Raw genomic sequence first — 24,075 nt, forward strand, 5'->3', positions numbered from 1 at the left:
CCGCGCCAGCTGGCGGGGCGGAAATTCGTCCGCCGCGGGCCTAGCCCCTTAAGGTTGGGGCTCGGCCCCCCCAAGATGCGGAGGATTCCGCACCTTTGGGGCGGCGCGATGCCCGACTGATTTGCGCCGTTTTGGGCGCCGGTCGGCGGACATCGCGCCGATACCGGAGAATTTCATCCCTTAAGTCAATCTTAAGTAATGTCCAATGTTTGACTTACAAATCATCCTCTTAAGTAACAGACTTTCATTTGAACAAACCAGAAGGTCTCAGCTGAGAATTGGAAGCCGGTGAAAGTAAATGAGGGGTTAAACCAGAGATAAAAATTCCCTTAAAAGTCAAACCTCATAGTCGAGGTCTTTGTTCCTGAATTCTTGAATCATCTATCTGTTTGTTTGAGTTTAAAGTGATTTATTTTGGTCCTCAATGCTTTTCCCATGTGCTTGCCCTTTTTATATGTTTTTTAAAAATATATATTTTATTCAACTTTTTCGGCCATACAAAACAGTACAAAGGTTTTTCCCCTTTTTACAACAGCAAAACAATATAAATAACCGTGACCGTATTTTAACAAATAAGTAAATAATATATAAACTAAATGGCAACTGCCATAACAAAAATAATAGCTCTCCCAATTAATAAAATCTGCAATTCAATATACATAACCAAGTACCAATATCTTTACAAAAACACCCGAGGACCCACCTGAGCCCTCCCCCCCCCCCCCCCCCCCCCCCCCCCCTTGCCCCCCCCTTCCCCCTGGGTTGCTGCTGTTACTTTCCCATTTCCTTTATTGTTCGGCGAGGTAGTTAATGAACGGTTGCCACCGCCTGGTGAACCCCTGAGCCGAACCCCTTAGTGCAAACTTTATCCGTTCCAGTTTTATAAACCCTGCCATGTCATTTATCCAGGTCTCCACGCCCGGAGGCTTGGCTTCCTTCCACATAAGCAGTATCCTTCGCCGGGCTACTAGGGACGCAAAGGCCAAAACATCAGCCTCTCTCGCCTCCTGCACTCCCGGCTCCTCTGCAACCCCCGAATATAGCCAGCCCAGCCTGGCTCGACCCGGACCCCCACCACCTTTGAAAGCACCTTCGCCACCCCCACCCAGAACCCCCCTTTTTATATGTTGTTTGATATTTTGTTTCTAAGTTTTTATTCAGTTCTTATTCAAGTGTATACCAGTATTATCAATAAAGTCGCATTTTAACACCTCCCACCAATCGGATTACCGATTCTTTAAAAAAGAAATTTAGAGTACCCAATTATTTGTTTTCCCAATTAAGGGTCAATTTAGCGTGGCCAATCCACCTACCCTGCACATCTTTGGGTTGTGGGGGCGAAACCCACACATACACGGGGAGAATGTGCAAACTCCACACGGACAATGACCCAGAGCCAGGATTCGAACCCGGGTCCCCAGTGCCGTAGGCAGCAATGCTAGCTACTGTGCTACCCCTGGATTACCGATTCTTAATAGAAGGTAAAATAAGATTCCAACAGCCACCGTGCCACCATGTAATGGCGTAATGTAGGAAATGTAGCAGCTAATTTGCACATAGCAAGGTAACCTTGACACTCACCAGGAAACCTGTTTTTTTCCCACTGGTGTTAAGGAATGAACATTGGACGGCGGTATGGGGCTTAGCACTACCTCATGGTGCCGAGGACCCGGGTCCCATCCCGGCCCGGGTTACTGTCCATGCGCAGTTTGCACATTCTCCCCATGTCTGCATGGGTCTCACTCCCACAACCCAGATGAGCACTGTAGGTGGATTTGCCACGCTAAATTGCCCCTTAATAAAAAAAATATCGGTGACATTGGAGAGAGCTGCCTTGCAATGCGCACGCTGTGCTGCACGGGTGCAAGACCACGCAAATAGATTGCACAATCGTGCTGTGAATAAGCAAGATGCGCATAACAGCTACATTCTTTAGGGAGTATTGCAACCCGAGTCTTTAAATAGTGCCACAGGATATTTCACATACATGTGAGGGGGCCCAGATTCAATTCCTCACCTGGAAGTGTGCACCTCAACAGTGCAGCACCCCTTCAGTACTGCATTGGAGGGTCAGCTTCAGGCGGGCACAGGGTAACTGAGAGGAAGGTGAACCTCCAGTCGACAATTGGGCATATTTTGAATTGCAGAGGTAACCTGGCTGAATATTTAAAAATCTTGCTTCTCTGCGTACTTCTTGCCAAATTGTCCCACCATGGCCATGCTTATAATGGAAACTGCCTATGTAAATGTCACACTGTAACTCCACTCTCCTGCCAGCAGAGGTGCTGCAGCTTCACCATCTGGAGACAAATGGAATTGGAGGAACCCAAACTGAGCAGCAGCGAGCAGGTTATCGTTGAGTGAGCGCCGCTTTGTGGAATCACTGATGAATTCCAGCATTTCACTGCTGATGCAAGTAATTGGATTTGCCCGCTATTGTTTTTGTGGTCTTCATATATCTGGATAATCCTCCACATTATTGGGTATATTTCACTGTGTGGCCCATGCGTCATCTGGAGTGGGTAGTATTATGAAGATATCAACACAATTTTGAATAATTCCACTTTATTTGAATAATCCTTAAATATAAGTCAAAAAACATTATTGGAGACCTTCAATGTCAAATACAAATTATCAACAAAAAACACATTCCCGACTGAGGGGATGAGCGTCAGTCATTTTACTCTGTTTGAATTCAACACTAAATGTGATACACTCGTCTAGTGCCATGAACCAGCTCTTTATAAGTAAGAAACAAAATGGTGGATGCAATGGGCTAAAATGGCCTCCTTCTCTGTGACTATGGGAGCCCATAGTATCAAGCCCCCAGCCAGCTACAAAACAACCTGGAGTCCAAATGGCAAATTTGAAGAAATAACAGTTGGGTGACATGAGTTTTTTTTTTAAAAACCATAGATGCAAGTGGAAGAAGTTTGTAGAGGTGAACATTTCCACAGATTTGGGGTTTTGGGAAAGGGTTAAGTTGGAACAGCAGGTAGTGCTAGATGAGTCTTAGATTTGAAGGAGGAGGAGGGAGGAAGGAAGAGCAAATCAGCTTTGGAGACTACGAAGAAGGAGGAATTGTTAAGAGGAGCACTGACCCACAGCAAGGTTGGCGATGAAATGAAAATGAAAATCGCTTATTGCCACGAGTAGGCTTCAATGAAATTACTGTGAAAAGCCCCTAGTCGCCACATTCCGGCACCTGTTCGGGGAGGCTGGTACGGGAATTGAACCCACGCTGTTGGCCTGCCTTAAAAGCCAGCGATTTAGCCCAGTGAGCTAAACCAGCCCCTAAGAAGACATCAGTGACAATATCTGTGCAGGTGGAGAAAACGTATCAAGGAAACAGCTACACTTTTTAAAGAGGGAGGAGATTCCCCTTCAGATTCCCCATTCATCAACATGTCAATCCAAAACTCAAAGGGAACATATTAATACGAAACAAGGATATCTTCCATCAACACTGAGGTAAGAAACCTTGGCGATTTTCATGCAGAAAAGCAAAACGTACAGGCCTGGTAGCATGCTGCCATTGTTTAAAGGCAGGGTAAAGCTCAATATACACTGGACCATCAAGCATTCTCAGGCCAGGTCTGCGAGGGTTAGATGCAGAGTAAAGATTCCGCTGCACTGTCCCGATAAAGTACATTCAGGTGAGTAGCAGCTTGACCTTTCCATTTCCTTTCTAGGCCGCCTTAGTTTCCTGAGCAAGCTGGACTGTATTTATTTGAGGGCATTTTAACCTCCGGCAACTACTACTACTCGTTTCAGTCAGTAAGAGGTCTTCCTGCCGTTTGGTCCAAGTTGGATTTAACTCCAGATTCGAGAAATGGCAGTGGAGGTTTCCAACCAATGTACGTCCAATAACCATAAACTAAATTTAAATGCCAACAGTATTGACTTTCCTGTTTCCAATGTGTCTGGTGCCATGGTCTTATGTGGTGTTACAGCTTACACACTTTGTGAGACACCACGATAGCCGTGATATCAGCTGTGGCTCAGCCGATAGCTTCTTGACCCTTGAGTCAGATGTTTGTGGGTTCAAATCCCACTCCAGAGACTTGCGCACAAAATCTAGGTTGATCCTCCAGTACCGCACTGAGGGAGTGCTACACTGTCACAGGTGCCAGCTTTGAGATGAGCTGTTCGACCCCATTAGTTCTGTCAGGTAATGTTTATATTTAAGTAGGGGTGGTCTAAGTAGCACAAAATGTTGTGGGCTAAGAAGGAAATGTGTCCGATATGTTGTTCCTCCCCCCCCATCCCCACCTCCCGCGCCTGCTGTCAACCCCGACCTCAAAGAATTAATTTGGCACTCCTACTTTGAGGTACCCTGAATGGGAAGCTGGTAGACTACACCAGAAGAGCTACTGGGCCCCCTTAGCAAGAGCCTGATGGTGCTACCTCGGACTGGGGACTGAACACTTGATGTACTCAAAGTCTCTAAGACTGCATCATCTGAAACAATTGGCATTTGAGAATCATTGCACGGGCCTACGCCTTTAAATCATGAATTTTTTAAAAAACCTCTTTGTTATAAAAATCTGGCCTTACTATGCTTGATGCGAGCCAGGAGCTCTGTTTGAGAGTCCAACATCTTTCTGTTGAAACGGTTGGGTCTTGTAAACTAGAGCACAGTGTCCCCCTCGTCTGCATTAAAGACTGTATGGAGAGTCCACTTTTAAACACACCACCTAAATGAATAGTTCATACTTAGACCGAGTAGGAGATCATAATTAGTCTGTCAAGAGTTCCCCCAATGAGTTCTGGGCTTCATTGTATTGGGGTAGTTCTTTCTCTGCCTCTGTTCTACCAGAGGTGCAGTGCTAGAATCTGGCCCGTCAACCCTCACCTGTTGCCTCCTGGTAGGGAAGTTAGTCCAGGTCAATTTTCCTCTTCAGCCGCGATTCACAAAATCAGTGCAACTACTGCAGGAGAAATTAGTCAGACTGGAGTCTCAAATCTAACCTAATACAGTTCATTCAACCACTCGGAACTGACACTCATTCTCCCTGGCTCCTTCATTCGTGGACATACCAGAGAGATAATCCACCCCCACCCCATCCCCAACCCCACTACGTAAGGGAGCGTGAAATGAGAGACAATTCGGCCCATCAAGCCAGTCCCGCCCAAGGAACACGTACAATCTAACCTACTGCGGACACCAATCACTTTACTTATATCGGGAGGGAACATGCTGTGAAGCTTTCTTTTCAATCTCCCCCTCCACAAAAATAAACACACACACACACACATATACGATCATATAAATCTTACAGGAATAACCCACCCATTTCCAATGTTCCCTCATGGCCATTTTCAATTCAACACATAACATTCCCATGGCCTTAGCAGCAAAGAAAGCATTATATTTCATTTAATATCATTTTTATCAACACACATTCCCCTAAGCGACTGCAAAACGTTCATTGTTAATAAACCCCTGGCACCATGAACCTCAGTACAACATACATCAGTTGGGAGTCAAACTCGGTCCTAAAAATAATCTCAAGTTTTGAAAAGTTTTTCGAAGAAATTCAGTCTTAATTCCAGTCCACTCTTTTGCTCCCAACTTTGACGTTTTTAATTTTAGTTCGTTTCTGAACTCTTAAACACACGTTCGCTTTGTTCCTGTGTGCACTATTTTCACAGAGTGTAACTGTGCTCTGGTATTAGCACGGTGTCATAGTTTAAAGAATGGCCTGGCATCAACTGCAACGATAAGAGGCCTGTCTGCGCCTCATGAAAGGTTAAAAGTTCAAAGGGCAGTTCTTTGGCCTGTCTACCTTTCCTCTTTAAAGCAGCGAATCCAATCTGAGCAAATTGCGGGGTGTTCATTTTCACCACGAGAATTACGATTTCACCACGTGGTCAGTGTAGAGGCCCACGTTCCTCGTGAGGTGACCGGGTTTGATGGACTTGCAATCTGCGGGGGCACCGTAAGGGTGTTCAAACAAAGACAATTCTGTCCTCTTTCCGTGCACCGTTATGAGGCAGGCGCTGTAATCGAGCAGTGGCGATGACGACTGCCTGGGAATGGGCAAGCTCAGCGCCAGCCCGGTGGTGGGCTTGTCCTGACCACTGTCCTTCTTGTGACTCACTGGACCGCGGAGAGGGGAAGCAGGGTCAAGGCTGGGGTTCTGCTGGGGTTTCGGCGTCCACGAGGCGCCACTGGATGCGGTTCCGTCTTTCCCGCGCCCTTTCCTGGCATTCCCGAACAAGAGGGCGAACGGGTTGAAGGTGCTGGCGACTAACTTGCTCTGGAAGCCCAGCAGCTTTGGGACGGGGCCTGTTTCCGCTGGCTGTGCGGCCGGGTAGCAGCCGAACCGCGGGGTGGAAGAGTAGGCGGACTTCACGTCCAGCGAGAAAGAGCGTTTCAAGTGGCTGGTGCGCGAGGTTCGCTCCGCTGAGAGGCGGAGGTCGGTAAACCCGTGCTGTAAGTCTGCCAGCTCTGCCTTCTCAAAATCTCCGGGATTGCTGCTCGCGTCATTGCCAGTTCCTTTATCCAGAAGATCCGGATGTTGTCCCACCATGATCTTTGTGGAAAAATTAGGGGAAAATGTTTCTACCTCTACATTGGACTCTTCAAAAGCCTCCGGTTGGGGGTTTTCTTCTTGTTTTGGGCTGTTCTCAGGGTGAAGGAGGCTTTGCTTTGAGTAGGCCGAAGCCTGGATATGTTGGATGCTCTTTTCATATTCCACTAACTGACCCAGGAAGTTGAAGTTCGGAGATATTGACGGTCTTCGATCTTTTACAAACCTGATAAGAGGCAAAAAAATATTATTCCACGTAAGACAGCTACAAACAAAAAGCATTAAAAAAAACACACAAGCAATTGGCTTCAGCATTCAGGCCTTGAAAACTGGGAGGCGAGGCCCAAAGGCACCCACCCACTCTTGATCTTTAACAGGGACCCCCACCAGCTGGGACAGCAATCCGCTTATTTCTGACACCCTTCCCTATCAATCAGCTGGAGCCTCCTCATTGCTACATGGGTGAGGAAATGGAGAGCAGACTACAATCGAGGACAGAATGCTGAAAGTCTGAGGGAGGTTGATTGGGGACCAGGTACAGTTTGGGGAGATGCCATTCAGCCCATCAAGCCTGCTCCTTAGGAACAGTAAAAACAGGGGAATGCTCAGGTCTGTCCCAGCGTTCAATTTTTATTAAACCATCGATACCCTTACTTAACAAGACAAATTCAGTCATGAAAGTTCCCTCATCCATCTCTTGGGAGAGAGGACTCCAGACTTCAGCTATTCTTCTGCGAAATGCTCCCTGATTTCCCTCCTCATGATCTTTTCACTTCTCTCTCTCTCCCTCTACTTGTTTGGCCATGTCTCTCGACTGTTTTCCCTCTATCTCTCATTCCTTCTCACTCTGTGCCTCTCTGTTGCTCTCCATTTCACCATTGTTCCTTTTCTCGATCTTATTTTCCTGTCAAAGCTGTGCCCCTGGGCAGCACAGTGGCGCAGTGGTTAGCACTGCTGCCTCACGACGCCGAGGGCCCGGGTTTGATCCCGGCTCTGAGTCACTGTCCGTGTGGAGTTTGCACATTCTCCCCGTGTCTGCGTGGATTTCACCCCCACAACCCAAAAGATGTGCAGGGTAGGTGGGTTGGCCACGCTAAATTGCCCCTTTTGGGGCAAAATTGGAATTTTGTTTTAAAATATTGTGTTCCTCTCTCTCTTTCTTGTCCTTACACTTCCCTCTCTCTCCTTCTCTATTGGCCACTCTCCCTCTCTCCTCCCCTCTGAAATAACAATAATAATCTTTATTATTGTCACAAGTAGGCTTACATTAACACTGCAATGAAGTTACTGTGAAAAGCCCCTCGTCGCCACATTCCGGTGCCTGTTCGGGTACACGGAGGGAGAATTCAGAATGTCCAATTCACCCAACAGCACGTCTTTCGGGACTTGTGGGAGGAAACCGGAGCACCCGGAGGAAATCCACGCAGACACGGGGAGAACGTGCAGACTCCGCCCAGATAGCGACCCAAGCCGGGAATCGAACCTGGGACCCTGGCGCTGTGAAGCCACAGTGCTAACCACTGTGCTAGCGTGCCGCGTTGCATTTCAACCGATTTTCAGTTAACTTTTGGAAACCTGATCTGACGCAGACTGGACGAGCTTCACACACTCCCGATCCCAAAACCTTGTTCTTGTCTCTCGGAGCCCACACCTTTATCTGATACCTCTCCATATCAAATCCCCCAGAGTGTGTTCCTGTACCTGTATGCATCGTCCAAAGAGAAATCCATCGTCCTCATGACGTAAGCTATAGCGATTGCCGCAGAGCGTGAGATCCCAGCCAGGCAATGAACCAAAACCCTGGACTTCATTGACCTCACCGTGTCTGTGTGAAACAGAAAGTAACAAGAATATAATTAAGGGAGCACCAACTTGCACTGATACAACAACTGTTTTTAGTACTGTTGGTCAAGAGAGAGACATGTTGGTTGGCACATTGGGTGTATCTCTCTCCTCATCTTTGGAAAGTGCTGTGGGATCTTCCCTATTCTTCAGACCACTGGGTGGACCTGTAAAACCTTTGTCTCTGAGCAGGGTGGGTTTGGGGTGTGGAGTGGGTTTGGGGTGTTGGGGGGCGGGGTGGGTTTGGGTTGTTGGGGGGCGGGGTGGGTTTGGGGTGTTGGGGGGTGGGGTGGGTTTGGGGTGTTGGGGGGTGGGGTGGGTTTGGGGTGTTGGGGGGCGGGGTGGGTTTGGGTTGTTGAGGGCGGGGTGGGTTTGGGGTGTTGGGGGTGGGGTGGGTTTGGGTTGTTGGGGGGTGGGGTGGGTGGGTTTGGGGTGGGTTTGGGGTGTTGGGGTTGGGGTGGGTTTGGGGGTGTTGGGGGTGGGGTGGGTTTGGGGTGTTAAGGGTGTGTTTGTGGTGTTTGGGGGGCGGGGTGGGTTTGGGGTGATGGGGGGGTGGGGTGGTTTTGGGGTGTTGGGGGATGGGGTGGTTTTGGGGGGTGGGTGGCTTTGGGGTGTTGGGGGTGTGGGGTGGGTTTGGGGTGTTGGGGGGCATGGTGGGTTGAGGTGTTGGGAGGGGGGTTTGGGGGGTTTGGGGGGGGTTTGGGGTGTTGGGAGGGTGGGCTTGGTGTGTTGGGTGGTGGGGTGAGTTTGAGGTGGGGGGGTGGGTTTGGGTGTTGGGAGGCGGGGTGGGTCTGGGGTGTTGGGGGTGGGTGGGTTGGGGTGTTGGGGGTGGGGTGGGTTTGGGGTGTTGGGGGTGGGGTGGATTAGGGGTGTTGGGGGTGGGGTGTGTTTGGGGGCATGGTGGGTTTGAGGTGTTGGGATGTGGGGTGGGTTTGAGGTGTTGGGATGTGGGGTGGGTTTGGGGTGTTGGGGGGCGGGGTGGGTTTGGGGTGTTGGGGGCGGGGTGGGTTTGGGGTGTTAGGGGGCGGGGTGGGTTTGGGGAATTGGGGGGCGGGGTGGGCTTGGGGTGTTGGGGGGTGGTTTGGGGTGTTGGGGGCGGGTGGGTTTGGGGTGTTGGGGGGCGGGGTGGGTTTGGGGTGTTGGGGGGCGGAGTGGGTTTGGGGTGTTGGGGGGTGGGGGGGGGTTGGGGTGTTGGGGGGCGGGGTGGGTTTGGGGGTGTTTGGGGTGGGGTGGGTTTGGGGTGTTGGGGGCATGGGTGGGTTTGGGGTGTTGGGGAGTGGGGTGGTTTGGGGTGTTGGGGGGTGGGGTGGGTTTGGGGTGTTGGGGGGATGGGATGGGTTTGGGGTGTTGGGGGGACAGGATGGGTTTGAGGTTTTGGGGGGGCGGGGTGGGTTTTGGGTGTTGGGGGTGTGGTGGGTTTGGGGTGTTGGGAGGGGTGGGGTGGGTTTGGGGTGTTGGGAGGGGTGGGGTGGGTTGGGGTGTTGGGTGGTGGGATGGGTTGGGGTGTTGGGGGGCGGGGTGGGTTTGGTGTGTTGGGAGAGGTGGTGTGGATTGGGGGGCGGGATGGGTTTGGGGTGTTGGGGAGCGGGATCGGTTTGTGGTGTCGGGGTGGGTCTAGGGTGTTGGGGGCCGGGGTAGGTTTGGGTTGTTGGGGGGCGGGGTGGGTTTGGGGTGTTGGGGGGCGGGGTGGGTTTGGGGTGTTGGGGGGCGTGGTGGGTTTGGGTTGTTGGGGGGCGGGGTGGGTTTGGGGTGTTGGGGGCCGGGGTAGGTTTGGGTTGTTGGGGGGCGGGGTAGGTTTGGGTTGTTGGGGGGCGGGGTGGGTTTGGGGTGTTGGGGGTGGGGTGTTGGGGGTGGGGTGGGTTTGGGGTGTTGGGGGGGCGGGGGGGGGTTGAGGTGTTGGGGGGGCGGGGTGGGTTTGAGGTGTTGGGATCGGGGATTTGGGGTCCGTGGTTTCTGTTCATGCTGTTGTTTGATCTTCTGATATTTTCATGTACATACGTAAAATGCCTTTAATAAGAATATATATTTTTTTAAACGTTGACTCTAAGGATGTTTGTGGTTCTTCTGCTGATCCCGTGGGTTAGAAAGACTCGCTGCAGACAGACAATTCCCTGAGGGTGCTAGAATTGGCCACATCGCCATTAAGGGAGGGGGAGGACATCTTCCATCATTGTGAAGATGATTGACACTCAGCCTCCAGAACCACTCTTGAAGAACTCCCACCTGGGTGAACCCTGGGAGAACTGGGCACTTGTGACATGGTGCCCAGGGAGGGTCAGTTCCTTGAGGGGTATGGGTGGGGGGGGGGGATGCAGAATAAGAGCGACAATTCCTGGAGGATGGCAGAGCTGGAGCAGGTCACGGAGATGACAAGGCCATGGTAGGATTTGAATACATGTGCAGGCCCATTGAGCCTGCTCGGGCATTCGTTACGATCTTCGGCATCCGCTCCATTTTCCCGCCCGATTCCCATATCCGTTGATTTCCCGGGACACCAAAATTCTGTCTATTGGTGGAAACTTTAAGTTTGCGCCATTTGCTAGGCCAAGAGCCAACGTGGATCAATGTGCACAAGGGGTAATGGGTGGACTAAACTTGGTGCAAGTGAGAGGAGAAATCTGGCTTATGATAGTCACTGATCCCAGGGTGGATTACTAACTGTATAATTGTCCTCTGTGTCTTAGTCTATGTTTCACATATCAGCACCGTACCTATGAATTCCACAGACTTGTTCAGCCAAGGTAAGAGGCTCTCACAGTAGCTGTCGTTTACCGGGATTCGCAGGAAATGGCTGTCGGGGATGAAGGTAGGCTTTGGGCAGTTACTGCTCACGTTCAAGATGTGCGTGATCCCATTCTGAACCATCAGTTCCTGCGAGAGAAAGTCGCACAAGCAATCAAAGGCCATTCACCACTCTGCGCTGCCTTCTCCCTCCTATCTCTGTGTTGAAATGAAGATTTGTCTCCTGCTCAAACACGTTCTATCCGAGAGCTCCTAACTGCGCAACTATCCAACTCCCTCAACCTTATCTTCCAGTCCTTTGAGCTCATTTCTTTCAGTGTCCCAGTGCACTGGTCAATCGAAATATTCCAGGGGAAGCAATTTAAACCAGACTTAAACCAATAATTTCCCATCAACGAGTCTTGCAATTGTGGATAACTTAAGAAATTTGTATATATTATATCTGTTGCATTAATGTTTTTAAAAGCCTGAGTTCAGGTATATAGTTGCAAAAATATTATTAAAGAATCTAGGTTAATATGCATCCAAACTTTGTGGCTGCAAAAGTTGCAATTAAGATGTCGTAAAAGTGGGATCATCATTCATTCCAACCAAGTGTGTGTTTGCCTATATATGGCCTAATGGAATGTTGTTATGATTGCTGGAGAGAAGATCATTTGAGACATTGTGTTTCAGACTTAGGGAAGCTGGTCAGGAGATCAGACTTGGATGAAGGTGATGGGAAGAGCCAGGTCTGTAGCAGGCAGTTTAATTTTAGTTTTGCTAGGGGCTTAAAGCTGAGCAGGCGCTTTTGCCAAAGGGTGTCGCGTTACTTTGCAGTCGTCTCCCAAAGTACAGAAGGACTTGCAGCTGGTGTCTGAAAGGGTTTTTCGCTCTCTCTCTCTTTCCAAGCAGTCTTTTCCAAGAAATCTCTTCCAGGAAGAGAGCAAGTATCCCTTGTTTGCTAACTTCATTCAGAAATGGTGTCATGTGAGAGTACCTTTAAGAAATGGGTGTTTAAGAAATGTACCTTTAAGAAATTAGTGTTTATCAGTGATGTCAGAGTGTGGGTGGAGCTGGGCTGTCTGTCAGCTTTTTACTTTTGTTTTAGGCTGGTTGCTGCAGGGTGTGTTTTAGTTTCGTTTTCAGTGTTGGAGCTGAAGCCAGACAAAGTCGGTGTACTGCTGTTCTCTCTGCCATGAAAAGACTCTCCGTTGATCATTTGGTGAATTCAGAATTATAAATGTTCTCAGTAGTGAATGTAAACCTAATGTGCTTCTGGTAAAAGGTGTTTCTTTTGTCTTCTGGATGTTGTTTGGGAAGTTATTAAGGATTACTTAGTGTTGTATTCTTTGGGGGTTGTATTTGAATTGATGGTTGCTAAGATGTTCACTGTATGTGTTAAAAAGGTTGACTTGAGTTAATAGAATAAACATTGTTTTGCTTTAAAAAATACTTTTCCATTTCTGCTGTACCACACCTGTAGAGTGGGTCGTGTGCTCCCCCTACCACAATCTAGTCAAAGTTGTGGGTCAGGTGAACTCCATTATACACTTTAGGGTTCTCTAAACCCTGGCCCATAACAATGGATTGTGACCTGTGATGGGGTTTGCTTGATTGGAGATAGAGACGGTATCAATTAGAAGTTAAAGTATTTCCTTTTATTGTTAAGAATTGTTTAACTGTTAATTTCTGTGATGTTAATGTAGTTTATTCCTTTGTTAATAATAAAGTTCATTTTAATGTAACATATCCTGATTTGACAGTGGAATCACTCCCGGAGTGAAGTATCCTTGCCTCAATGTCTTACAAGGGTTTGAGGTTCTTGTCTGGTATGCTAGCAAATGTTGGGGTCTGGTCCTGGGATCTTAACAACATGCACTGGATAATGTACAGTAAATGCGCCGTGGGTTATTCACTCAGTTCTGCCTATGTCTACCGTTATAACTTTTGGGCCCATTGATTGCTGGATAATCATATCATCCCTTTCTTAAAACCCAATAACCTTGAAGGGAATCCCACTCCCGGGTCAGTGGCTCTGTTGTAATAATGAATGAGGCTTGACAAACATGGGCGCCCTCCAGTCTCACAGTCACAACCAGAGATGCCTTTGCAATCTTCTCTGCCGCTCACTCCACCTCCCCTATCTTTAAAAGCCCCCCTCAAAACCTGATGCCTCCCACAGACCCTGCACCATCCCACCTAACATGGACTCTAATGCAGCAGCTTAGTCTCCTCGGGTAAGATTCACGACAACTGCTCCTCTAATATTCCCCGGAAGTGATTAAGCAAAACTCCAGGATCTCAATAATCCAGCTTCAATCCCATTCCCGAATGGTGATCTCCATTCGATGCCCGGCAGCAGACAATTGGCAGAATCCAGAGAGGTTTTTTTTCACCGTTTCTCCGTGAGTTCCACCAATCTTCTGAAGAAGTTCTGGGAGTAACGCCTCCCACCCCCCCCCCCCCCACCCCCACCCAATCCCTCCCCCACCATCCCCACGGAGGTTCTATTGCCAGATTTTGGGGTTTTGAAAATGGGGGTTTATGGTTTCACACGAGGCCGACGGTTGTAACTTTCCCCTAACTTTCCGCCATACTAACCTTATTTAGAACATCATTCTGGGAGCCCAAGTAGAAATAGGGGAGGATCTGAGTGGGTCCCACGTCGCACATGGAGAGACACGGCTGCGAGAGGCTGTTGGGCAGGGAGCCACTCGACCTCCCCTCACACAAGCTGGGAAAGCAAGAGGAAAATTCCACAAAGCCCCCTGGAAAGAGAAGAGGATTATCGGGTTAGAGGGAAGGTAAGGCGGAGAGTGAGGAAAGGACATTTTACATTCCCAAAGCTCTCTCCCGAATAACTCAATGCCCCCTAAACTCACAACCAAGACTCCTTTATAACCTTCCACCCCAGAGCAAAGTATTACAATTACCATCCCAAATTCGATGCTGAAGACAGTGGCCTCTTGCTGGGGTATTGTTCAGAGGGTGCCATGCTGCCTCGCCACACCCCCAATTTCATTGTCTATTCTTTTATGGGATGTGGCCATGATTTGTTGCCCGTCCCTAATTGCCCTTGAACTGAGAGACTCGCTCGGCCATCTCGGGGAGCGGTTAAGAGTCGACCACATTGCTGTGACGACATGTGACATGGAGACCAGACCAGGCAAGGACGTAGATTTCCCTCCCTAAAGGAGTCATTAGTGAACCAGATGGATCTTTACAACAATCATTGTCAGAGCATTCATTGTTTGAATTTAAATTCCATGTGTTGCCGAGGGGGGGTTTTGAACCCATGTCCCCAGAGCACGAGCTTGGACCTCTGGGTTAATACCCCAGTGACATTATCACTCCGCCACCACCTTCCTGTTATTTTACAATTGTCATCCCAAATTTGTCACCGGAAATATTGCCTCCTTCCCAGGGTACAGTTCAATGCTCTCTGGCCACATTCCCTAAAAGATGGTCATTGTTTTTTGAGCCTAGATGGCAAGGCTATTCCACCATTGCAGGCATCACAGCTGGACCCAATCCTGTCTTTGGTGTCCATGCATAAGCAATATCCATCACGGGACAAAAGTCAGGAGAGAGGATGTTCTTCCCTCACCCAAGATCAGTGAGAGAATCTGATTATAAAATAAGTGTTAATATTTGTATCAGGCTGGGGTGGCATTGAACATACAGTGCAGAAGGAGGCCATTTGGCCCATCGAGTCTGCACCGACCCACTTAAGCCCTCACTATCCCCATAACCCAATAACTCCTCCTAACCTTTTTGGTCACTAAGGGCAATTTATCACGGCCAATCCACCTAACCTGCACGTCTTTGGACTGTGGGAGGAAACCGGAGCACCCGGAGGAAACCCACGCACACACGGGGAGAACGTGCAGACTCCGCACAGACAGTGACCCAGCGGGGAATCGAACCTGGGACCCTGGCACTGTGAAGCCACCGTGCTATCCACTTGTGCTACCGTGCTGCCCTAGGGCAGTAAGGGTTAAGAGTTACTCATCACTGGACTACTTGGTGAAGGGGAATTCAACTACAGTCCCATCTCCTGATCACCATTCCAGTTGAACCTGCTGGAGAACATGTTAATTTGGATGTTGGGTGAATATGGTTGCCTGGCTGTGAGGCGCTCCACGCTAAAACAGTTTGCCCCTCCTCACTGTCTGAGCTCACACCCGGAGAATAGCTAAGGCACTGTGGACATAACTGCCACGTTCGGACTCGTAACCTTACGACAGGGAGGGGGTGAGAGAACAACAGAAGGGGTGGGGGGGAAAAATAGCCCACAAGGTAGTTTTGAACATATTTTTTTATTCACTGTCGTGTGGAGTTTGCATATTCTCCCCGTGTCTGTGTGGGTCACACCCCCACAACCCAAAGATGTGCAGGGTAGGTGGATTGGCCACGCTAAATTGCCCCTTAAATGGCAAAAAATAATTGGGTGCTCTAAAAAAAAATTTTTTTTTAATGAAATGAAATGAAAATCGCTTATTGTCACAAGTAGGCTTCGAATGAAGTTACTGTGAAAGGCCCCTAGTCGCCACATTCCGGCGCCTGTTCGGGGAGGCTGGTACGGGAATTGAACCCGCGCTGCTGGCCTGCCTTGGTCTGCTTTAAAAGCCAGCGATTTGGCCCTGTGCTAAACCAGCCCCGCCAGTCAGCTCTCTCCCCTCAAAGGGGAAAGTAGCCAATGGTCATGTGACACTATGGCGCCTTCACATTGGCTGGAAACCTTTCCACCAGCTCCCAACAGGGAGTGGGGGCGGGGAGGGGAGTGTGTGTGACGATATGCTAAAAAAAAATACAGGAATTACTGACACTAACTTTTCATCCAGGTCTATTCAACTAACTGAATTTAAATTCCCCACCAGCCGTGGTGAGATTCGAACTCTGGATGGTTAATTGACCTCTCTGGGTGACTAACGCAGCGACATAACCCCATTGCTCCCAGGCCCACTTGGCAGATACTAACATTGAGACGTTTAAATCATCCGCTGTACCTTTAAGAAAATATACATTGTTGAACTGTTTCTCCAGTTTTCGCAGGAGGATGGTGATGATGTCACTGGCCAGATGACCCTTCGCCTCTTCTGTTTCTTGGTCGTACAGCACCAGCTCCTTTGCTTCCAGGTCATTTATCTGAGGAGGTGTGAGAGACAATAGGGCTCAAGCTAAAGATTATCGATTTTTTTTCCTCCCTCTGTTAATTTACCCTGATTCCCTCCTCCCCAACATCATCACTGCTCCAACCCGCTCCCATTAGGACTCGTCAGATATATGCCTGATGGTATCATCGCATGGTTTGGGTGGCAGGGTGGCACAGTGGTTCCGACCTTGGGCGACTGTCTGTGTGCACTCTGCACGTTCTCCCCGTGTGTGCGTGGGTTTCCTCCCTGCGCTCCCGTTTCCTCCCACAGTCCAAAGATGTGCAGGTGAGGTGGATTGGCCGTGCTAAAAATTGATGTCCAAGATGTGAATGTTAGCTTACTTGGAGACGGCGGGTGAGAGGGGGAGGGAGTGGGCCTGGGTGGAATCCTCTCTCGGAGGGTCACTTCTGGCCTCCTTCTGCATTGTGGGATTTTCATGGTTCTATGGACCTCTTGCCGCCCACCGCCCTGCCCCCACACACCACCACTTAGTACATTCGCCGTCGCATTGTCGAACCTTCCCACAGCCAATCAGAAAGCAAACGGACTCCAGACAACCAGAGGGGTCTGGGCAGAGGTGACAGGGGGAAGCTGTTCCCATTGGTGGAATGGATCAAGCCCAGCACAATTTAAGGTGACTGGCAAAAGGAACGACAGCGACGTGAGGAACAATCTATTATTGTACACCAACAAGTGGTCAGAATCTGAACTGCCCGAGAGTGCGCGGTGGATACAGAGTCAGTCAATCGTGGCTTTCAGAAAGGAATGAGGTAAGTATCCAAGGAGAAAACGTTTGCAGGTAAAAGGCGGGGGAGTGTGACGAGCTAGGCTGCTTTTACAGAGAGCCAGCATGGTCTCGACAGACTGAATGGCCTCCCTCTATGCTGTGACCATTCTGTCATTGCACACTTTGATGATTTATCTGTCTGTCACAGTCTATTTCTCCCTCTTCCCCTGCCCCACGTGCAATACCTTTCACAACTGTCAGATGAAGATGTTCAACATCTGGGTTAGCACTGCTGCCTCACGGCGCCGAGGTCCCAGGTTCGATCCTGGTCACTGTCCGTGTGGAGTTTGCACATTCTCCCCGTGTCTGCGTGGGTTTCGCCCCCACAACCCAAAGATGTGCAGGGTAGGTGGATTGGCCACGCTAAATTGCCCCTTAATTGGAAAAAATGAATTGGGTACTCTAAATTTAATTTTTTTTTAAAAAAGTGTTCAACGTGAACAAGAACCATTTCTCTATTGCGCTTTGGGACTTTCTCTCCGGGGTTGCTGAAGGCACCGACTGGGAGATTAATCTCTGACTCCTGGTAATGCTGGAGGATTGCCAACCCTAACTGTGTGTACACCCAACCCATGTGAACACCCTGCTCCATGCAACAGGCAAACGGATAGAGAAGAAAAATGGAAACAATAGAGAGAAAAAGAAGAAAGAGAGGAAAACGACCAGAACAAACCATTATTGTCGGACTGGACTGCAGGATTTCGGCGAGCGACTCTCTCTCAGTTGTGATCTTTGAGGCGCAGATGTTAACTGCGTTCAGCACGTGGAGAACGTGATAGTCAGCAACAGGACGACAGTCAACCACCAACGTCTTCTCCCTCTGGCCCTGCAACATGGCTGCCAGCCGATTGGCCCTGATGGCTCTCACTGGCTTCTTGTCTCCTGCCATTGGAAACTGGAGAAGAATGATTTTTTTTTGGTTTTAAATCGCTGTTTTATTCATTATTTAATCTCCCACAACACTCCCGCTCTCTCTCCCCCCCCCCCCCCCCCCCCCCCCCCCCACAACGCCCCTCCCCCAATAGTTCCCTCAACCTCTCCTGAAGACCTTGATCCATCCTGGGCTCCCACTCTATTTGTCACATGTGCGTCTACCATGCCATTGGTGGGCTATTTGACTGTGAGGGGCATCACTATCCGGTCCCCTCTGGTGCACAATGCTGGAGCCGGAGTCCAGCCTGCCAACATCAGCCGGTGACCCCGATCAGGAGGGGTGCATACATGTCTGCTGCAGCTAAGTGGGTGGGGCAGTGAATGTGCGGTCGCCTCCTGTGTCCTGTCTCATTTTGGGGTGGGGTGAAGGGGGGGCGGGGGCGTCAGTGGACAAATTAATCATTCCTTTGAATTTGAAGTAAATTCTCCTCAGCCCAGGCCCCTCTGAGCACTTCCAATTTCAGCCTCCTGAGCATCTATAATTTTTGTGCTGCTAACATTGGTGCCGTCAGCTGCCTTGGGGGCTAAGCTCTGGATATCGCTCCCTAGGCCTCGCCGTCTCTCTACCTCGGCCGTGAGCTGTATTTGGCTCGCGAGATCTAACGAAATCTCGTGAGATGTCACGATCGGGATCCCGCCCACAACGGGCGAGCTAAATTTGCATACCAAGTGTGCAGTGAGGCACACTTCAATATGTCTCCACCAGAGCTAACCAGGATCTACCATCCTCGCCGAGGAGACCCCAGCCGGGTTCCATTTAGCACTGGTCTCCACAAACGGGGAGCAGGCGGAAGGGCACTTGTGGGGGCGTCCCCCAGGCGATCGGAGGCCCCTGGGTCTGGGAAAGATGGCATCCTGGCACTGCCGGCCTGGCATCAGGCCCAGGGGGTGCACTATCCTTATGAGGTGGGGTGCGGGGGGGCTCGAGGATCCCCCAACAGATAAGTTGTGGGTTTCCGGGAGGGTCCAGGCGTCGCATTGGGGATTCGAGAGACCGTGTTTAAATGGTGCTGCGATCTCTTCCTCCACTGGCGAGCAGAGCTCCCGGTGCAGGAAACGAAGGAACGTGGCGGCCCCGCCCACAACGGGACTCGGTTTATCTTCCTGTTAAATCGCGCCCCTCATTTTTTGACTTCAAGATGCTTCTTAAAACTTATTTCTTTGACGAAACCCGTGATCATCTGTCCCAATATCTCCCTATTTGGCTCGGTATCGGATTTCATCCCCATGAAGCGCCGTGGGATGGTCCGCCACATCAAAGGTGCTATCTAAATGCAGGGTTTTGTTGCTGTTGAAGGTTCTGTGACCATGCTGCACAAACCGCCAGGCAGGGTTTGACGCCGCTGGCTGGGGAACGCTCCCAGGTGACATGGGAACACCACCAGCCTTTGATTGGCAGGCGCTCTGGGACACTGACACAGGGAGATCCAACACAAGAACTCCCCTGTGGATAGCGCAAGGTGATGTCAAAGTGGAGCGGTGGGAAGAACTCGCAGGGGAATCCCTTGTTTTAAATCTGTGCCTCCCTTGAGAATCAGGAGTGCCAACAACACTGTACACTACAAGAGCGCAGGCTGCGTCACTCCAGGTGGAACAGCTAATGTAGTCGTTGTCTGTGGCCTTTGACTAAAGGTTAAGTGAAAGTATAACAAAGACGGAGAGAGAGACGAGCTCAACACTCCAGTAATGGCAAAGACTGTTTTTTTCCAATCTCTCACGAGATTGTGTGCTCACGACCTGCTCTGTTGTGAGCTGAGGGTCCCCAGTGCAGTGCTGAGGGAGCACTGCCCTGTTGGAGGTGCCATCTTTACAGATGAGATGTTAAAACCACAGCGCCCTCTCAGGTGGGAGTAAAAGATCCCAAGACACTATTTCGGAGACGAGCTGGAGGATTCTCCCCCCTGTGTCTGTTAAACAAACCATCCAGTGTGCAGATGCTGTTATGACGTCAATATGTATACAATAGGGGCAGCATGGTGGCACAGTGGTTAGCACTGCTGCCTCACGACGCCGAGGTCTCGGGTTCAATCCCGGCTCTGGGTCACTGACCGTGTGGAGTTTGCACATTCATAGAATCATAGAATTTACAGTGCAGAAGGAGGCCATTCGGCCCGTCGACTCTGCACCGGTCCTTGGAAAGAGCACCCCATTTAAGCCCACACTTCCAACCTATCCCTGTAACCCAGTAACCCCACCCAACCTTTCTGGATACGAAGGGCAATTTAGCATTGGCCACATAACCTGCACATTTTTGGACTGTTGTGGGAGGTTCATGGGCAGCACGGTAGCATTGTGGATAGCACAATTGCTTCACAGCTCCAGGGTCCCAGGTTCGATTCCCGGCTTGGGTCACTGTCTGTGCGGAGTCTGCACATCCTCCCCGTGTGTGCGTGGGTTTCCTCCGGGTGCTCCAGTTTCCTCCCACAGTCCAAAGATGTGCGGGTTAGGTGGATTGGTCATGATAAATTGCCCTTAGTGTCCAAAATTGCCCTTAGTGTTGGGTGGGGTTACTGGGTTATGGGGATAGGGTGGAGGTGCTGAACTTGGGTAGGGTGCGCTTTCCAAGAGCCGGTGCAGACTCGATGGGCCGAATGGCCTCCTTCTGCACTGTAAATTCTATGAAATTCTATGAAACCGGAGCACCCGGAGGAAACCCACGACGTCACGGGGAGAAGGTGCAGATTCCGCACAGACAGTGATCCAAGCCGGGAATCGACCCTGGAGCTGTGAAGCAACAGTGCTAACCACTGTGCTACCGTGCTGCCCATGTTTCCGTGGGTTTCGCCCCCACAACCCAAAGATGTGCAGAGTAGGTGGATTGGGCACACTAATTGGAAAAAATGAATTGGGTACTCTAGATTTATTTATTTTTAAAATATGTATACATTATATTTGTCGCTGTCTATTATTTTGAGTGGAATGATTCTGCCTGGGTTAAAGTGTATTATACTCCAGAAGCTTCCATGTCTCCCTCTCTCTGTTTTCCGACTCCCATTTTTCTCCACGAGAATCTCCTCAAGAGGTCAAGATTCTCCTGCTGCTGAGCTCTGCCCAAAACAGACATTCTAAATAAACAAAATGTTTTTTTAATGAATCTAGTGATTTTGAATCAGAGAGTGAATCATGTCGGTGCTGGCTGAAAATGGGCTATCATGTCTCATGATGGGCTGAATGTCCTCCCCTGTGCAGTAAACCTCTATGACTCAAAATCACTCGATTCGTCAAAACAAAACCTTTCGGGAGACAGGCCTGGATTTTGATACATTTGAAAATTCAGCGCAGGATTTGCCCCACCAGATCTGTGCAACCACATCGAGGCTAAATACTTCATATTGTACCCTTTCATTTTCCTCGCACCCCTAACATCTTTCCTCACAAATGTTTCTTTCTTTTCTCCGCCCCCCCCCCCGCCGAAATATTGTTTGATCAATGACTTCACCCGCCCCTTGTGGTCACCTGTTCTATATTTACAAACAGGAAACATCTAATTAAAAAAGCGTTCAACAGGCTTGGAGGGCCGAAGGGCCTGTTCCTGGGCTGTACTTGTCTTTGTTCACAGCCAAAGACATTCCAGTGGAAGTGCTTCTGAAGGAAACATGGCAAACAATCTATGCACAGCAAGCTCCCACGAAGCAGCACTGTCATAATGTCCAGATGATCTGAATTAGTGACATCTTGAAGGATAACTATTGGCCAGGACACTAGAGGGAACTCCCCCACCCCCCCTTCCCCTGCTCGAGTCGGGTAATAATCCTTGCAATAAAAGCAATCCTAATCTCCTAAATGGAATGTGCCCCTTCGCTCATTCGTCGCTTCTCAAACCTGATTTTTTTTTGTTGAGCAGCGCTGTCGAATTTCCCCTACCCCTGCTTTACCCCAGTGAGTATACAGCCCCTGCGGGGCAGCACGGTGGTGCAGTGGTTAGCACGGCTGCCCCGCGGCGCCTAGGTCCCAGGTTCGATCCCGGCCCTGGGTCACTGTCTGTGTGGAGTTTGCACATTCTCCCCGTGTTTGTGTGGGTTTTGCTCCCACAACCCAAAGATGTGCAGGGTGGGTGGATTGGCCACGCTAAATTGCCCCTTAATTGGAAAAAAATGAATTGGGTACTCTAAATTTATTTAAAAATTATAAAAAGAGTATGTAGCCCCTGTATTTAAAATCTGGCACCGCAAAACAACCTTCTGGCATAGCTTCCGACAATCTGTCATTTAGCTCTTCCTCATCCTTGAAGACAGTTGGGGTCCTCGACTCTACGATCAACGACGTAATAATGGTCTCACCAAATGTCTTGTACAGATTCACCATCATCTCCTCTGCTTTTGTATCCGATGCCACCCCATAACTAAGCTGGATCCACCCCATTTGCATTGCATCTTTTAAATGACATGTGGAGGGAAATATATTAAACCCCCCAACAACAGGACAAAACTGATCCCATTTCCAGCTCTCTTTAGCCTTGCCAAAGAGTCGCCCACACTCCCTCCTCTCCCCACAGATGCTGTCAGACCTGCTGCGATTGCCCAGCACCTTCTGCTCATTCGCACCAGTGAAGGGGCAACAATCTCACAGCAGACTTTGCAAAAATCCAACCCTCACCTCTCGCCCCCAGGTAAATTGCAGCAAATCGATTAAATATTTGGCAACACGGAAACCTGACTGCAGAACTGGTCACACAGGAATAAAACAGAACGAATAAGTTTTATAATTGCTGACTTTTTAAAAAGAAAAGTTGCAGTGATGATAGATAATGAATCATATATATTTGTTTTAAAAATCAGCAGATGCAGACACAGTCCTGCAAACATGGCTCCATCTCAATATTAGGGTTATTTCACGCAGCTCGCATATCAATGCAATCCTAAAATTAATATTTAGCTTAATGTCACGATGCAGATTAACATAATCTTCCTCGGGATTTTGGTTTGGATGCATTTTCACACCTGTCATTACAATGGTGAGGTATTTAATTCCTATTGCAAATAGCAACTCACCTTTATTTTTTTTTTGCAAAATAAAAACCCCTTTTTGCTGCTGCAGGATTATATATCTTTCTTTTAAATTCTCGTTGTCGGCGGCAGCTGCTTTGATGGTGATACCAGGTGAAAGCGAGTCCCTGGCACTCTCGCATATGCAGGATGCACACACTCTCTGTGCGTCTCTCTCTGTAACCCAGTGAAATAGCTTCAATTCCCCTCCCTCCCTGAACACGATGAGGTAATGCGGTTAAAAATAGTTCAGGTACAGCAAATATGTCATCTCTGACCAATAGCAGGCTTTCCCCTCGTGTTGTTTTTTTTTCTTAACTGATGTCAGGGGTTTTTATATATGTCGAGCCCTCTTTCTCTCTCTCCCTAGGACATGCACAAGAGGTTTTATTAAAGCTTAATCCACCAAGCTGACAGTCAGACCCAAAACATGTTTGCATTTAAAAAAATAATGAAGAGCTTGCACACGTTTCCCTGCCCCAGTTTATTCCACATAAATCAGCCGGGTGGTTGCATTGCTGGCTGCTCTATTGTTTCAGAGGCTTCCGTAGACGATAAAACATTGCTCCCAGTCTCTCTCATTGTCTCTGTTTGCAAGGCGTCCCCCCCTCAGTATCCTTTACATTTAGAAGGGATGCACGATGGCTACCGGTGCTGGGCACTGCTGCCTCGCAGCGCCAGGGACCCGGTTTCGATTCCGACCTCGGGTGACTGTCTGGGCGGAGTCTGCACGCTCTTCCCCCGTACCTGCGTGGGTTTCCTCCGGGTGCTCCGGTTTCCTCCCACAGTCCAAAGATGGGCAGGTTGGGAATCATAGGATCCTTACAGTGCACGAGGAGGCCATTCGACCCATCGAGTCTGCACCAACCCTTTGTGCGGAGTGTACACGTTCTCCCCGTGTCTATGTGGGTTTTTCCGGGTGCTCCGGTTTGCTCCCACATGTCCCTTGCCTAAGTTCAAACCCATTGGGGCTGCACAAGGCAACCTCAACTGAGAATTCCAGAGGGCAATCAGGGGAGGGGTGCCCATTTTAACCAAGCCTTTTTAAAAAGAATTTCCAATTAAGGGCCACTCCATTTACCCAGCACATATTTGGGTTGTGGGGGCGAGAC

At 49.4% G+C, this 24,075-nt stretch overlaps 1 protein-coding gene across 1 annotated transcript; it reads right to left on the minus strand.

Annotated features, from left to right (window-relative positions):
* Positions 1–2,558: 2,558 nt before the first annotated feature.
* LOC140403943 (dual specificity protein phosphatase 8-like) lies at positions 2,559–23,135 on the minus strand. Its single transcript, XM_072492226.1, has 7 exons — positions 22,970–23,135; positions 17,719–17,940; positions 16,112–16,250; positions 13,704–13,870; positions 11,090–11,249; positions 8,238–8,361; positions 2,559–6,762 (listed from the first exon to the last, which is right to left on the minus strand). The coding sequence occupies exons 2-7, from the start codon at positions 17,932–17,934 to the stop codon at positions 5,856–5,858; spliced, it is 1,713 nt and encodes a 570-aa protein (XP_072348327.1). The 5' UTR covers positions 17,935–17,940; positions 22,970–23,135; the 3' UTR covers positions 2,559–5,855.
* Positions 23,136–24,075: the final 940 nt, after the last annotated feature.

The sequence above is a fragment of the Scyliorhinus torazame genome, chromosome 29 (assembly GCF_047496885.1).
Source record: "Scyliorhinus torazame isolate Kashiwa2021f chromosome 29, sScyTor2.1, whole genome shotgun sequence".
Classification (NCBI taxonomy): domain Eukaryota; kingdom Metazoa; phylum Chordata; class Chondrichthyes; order Carcharhiniformes; family Scyliorhinidae; genus Scyliorhinus; species Scyliorhinus torazame.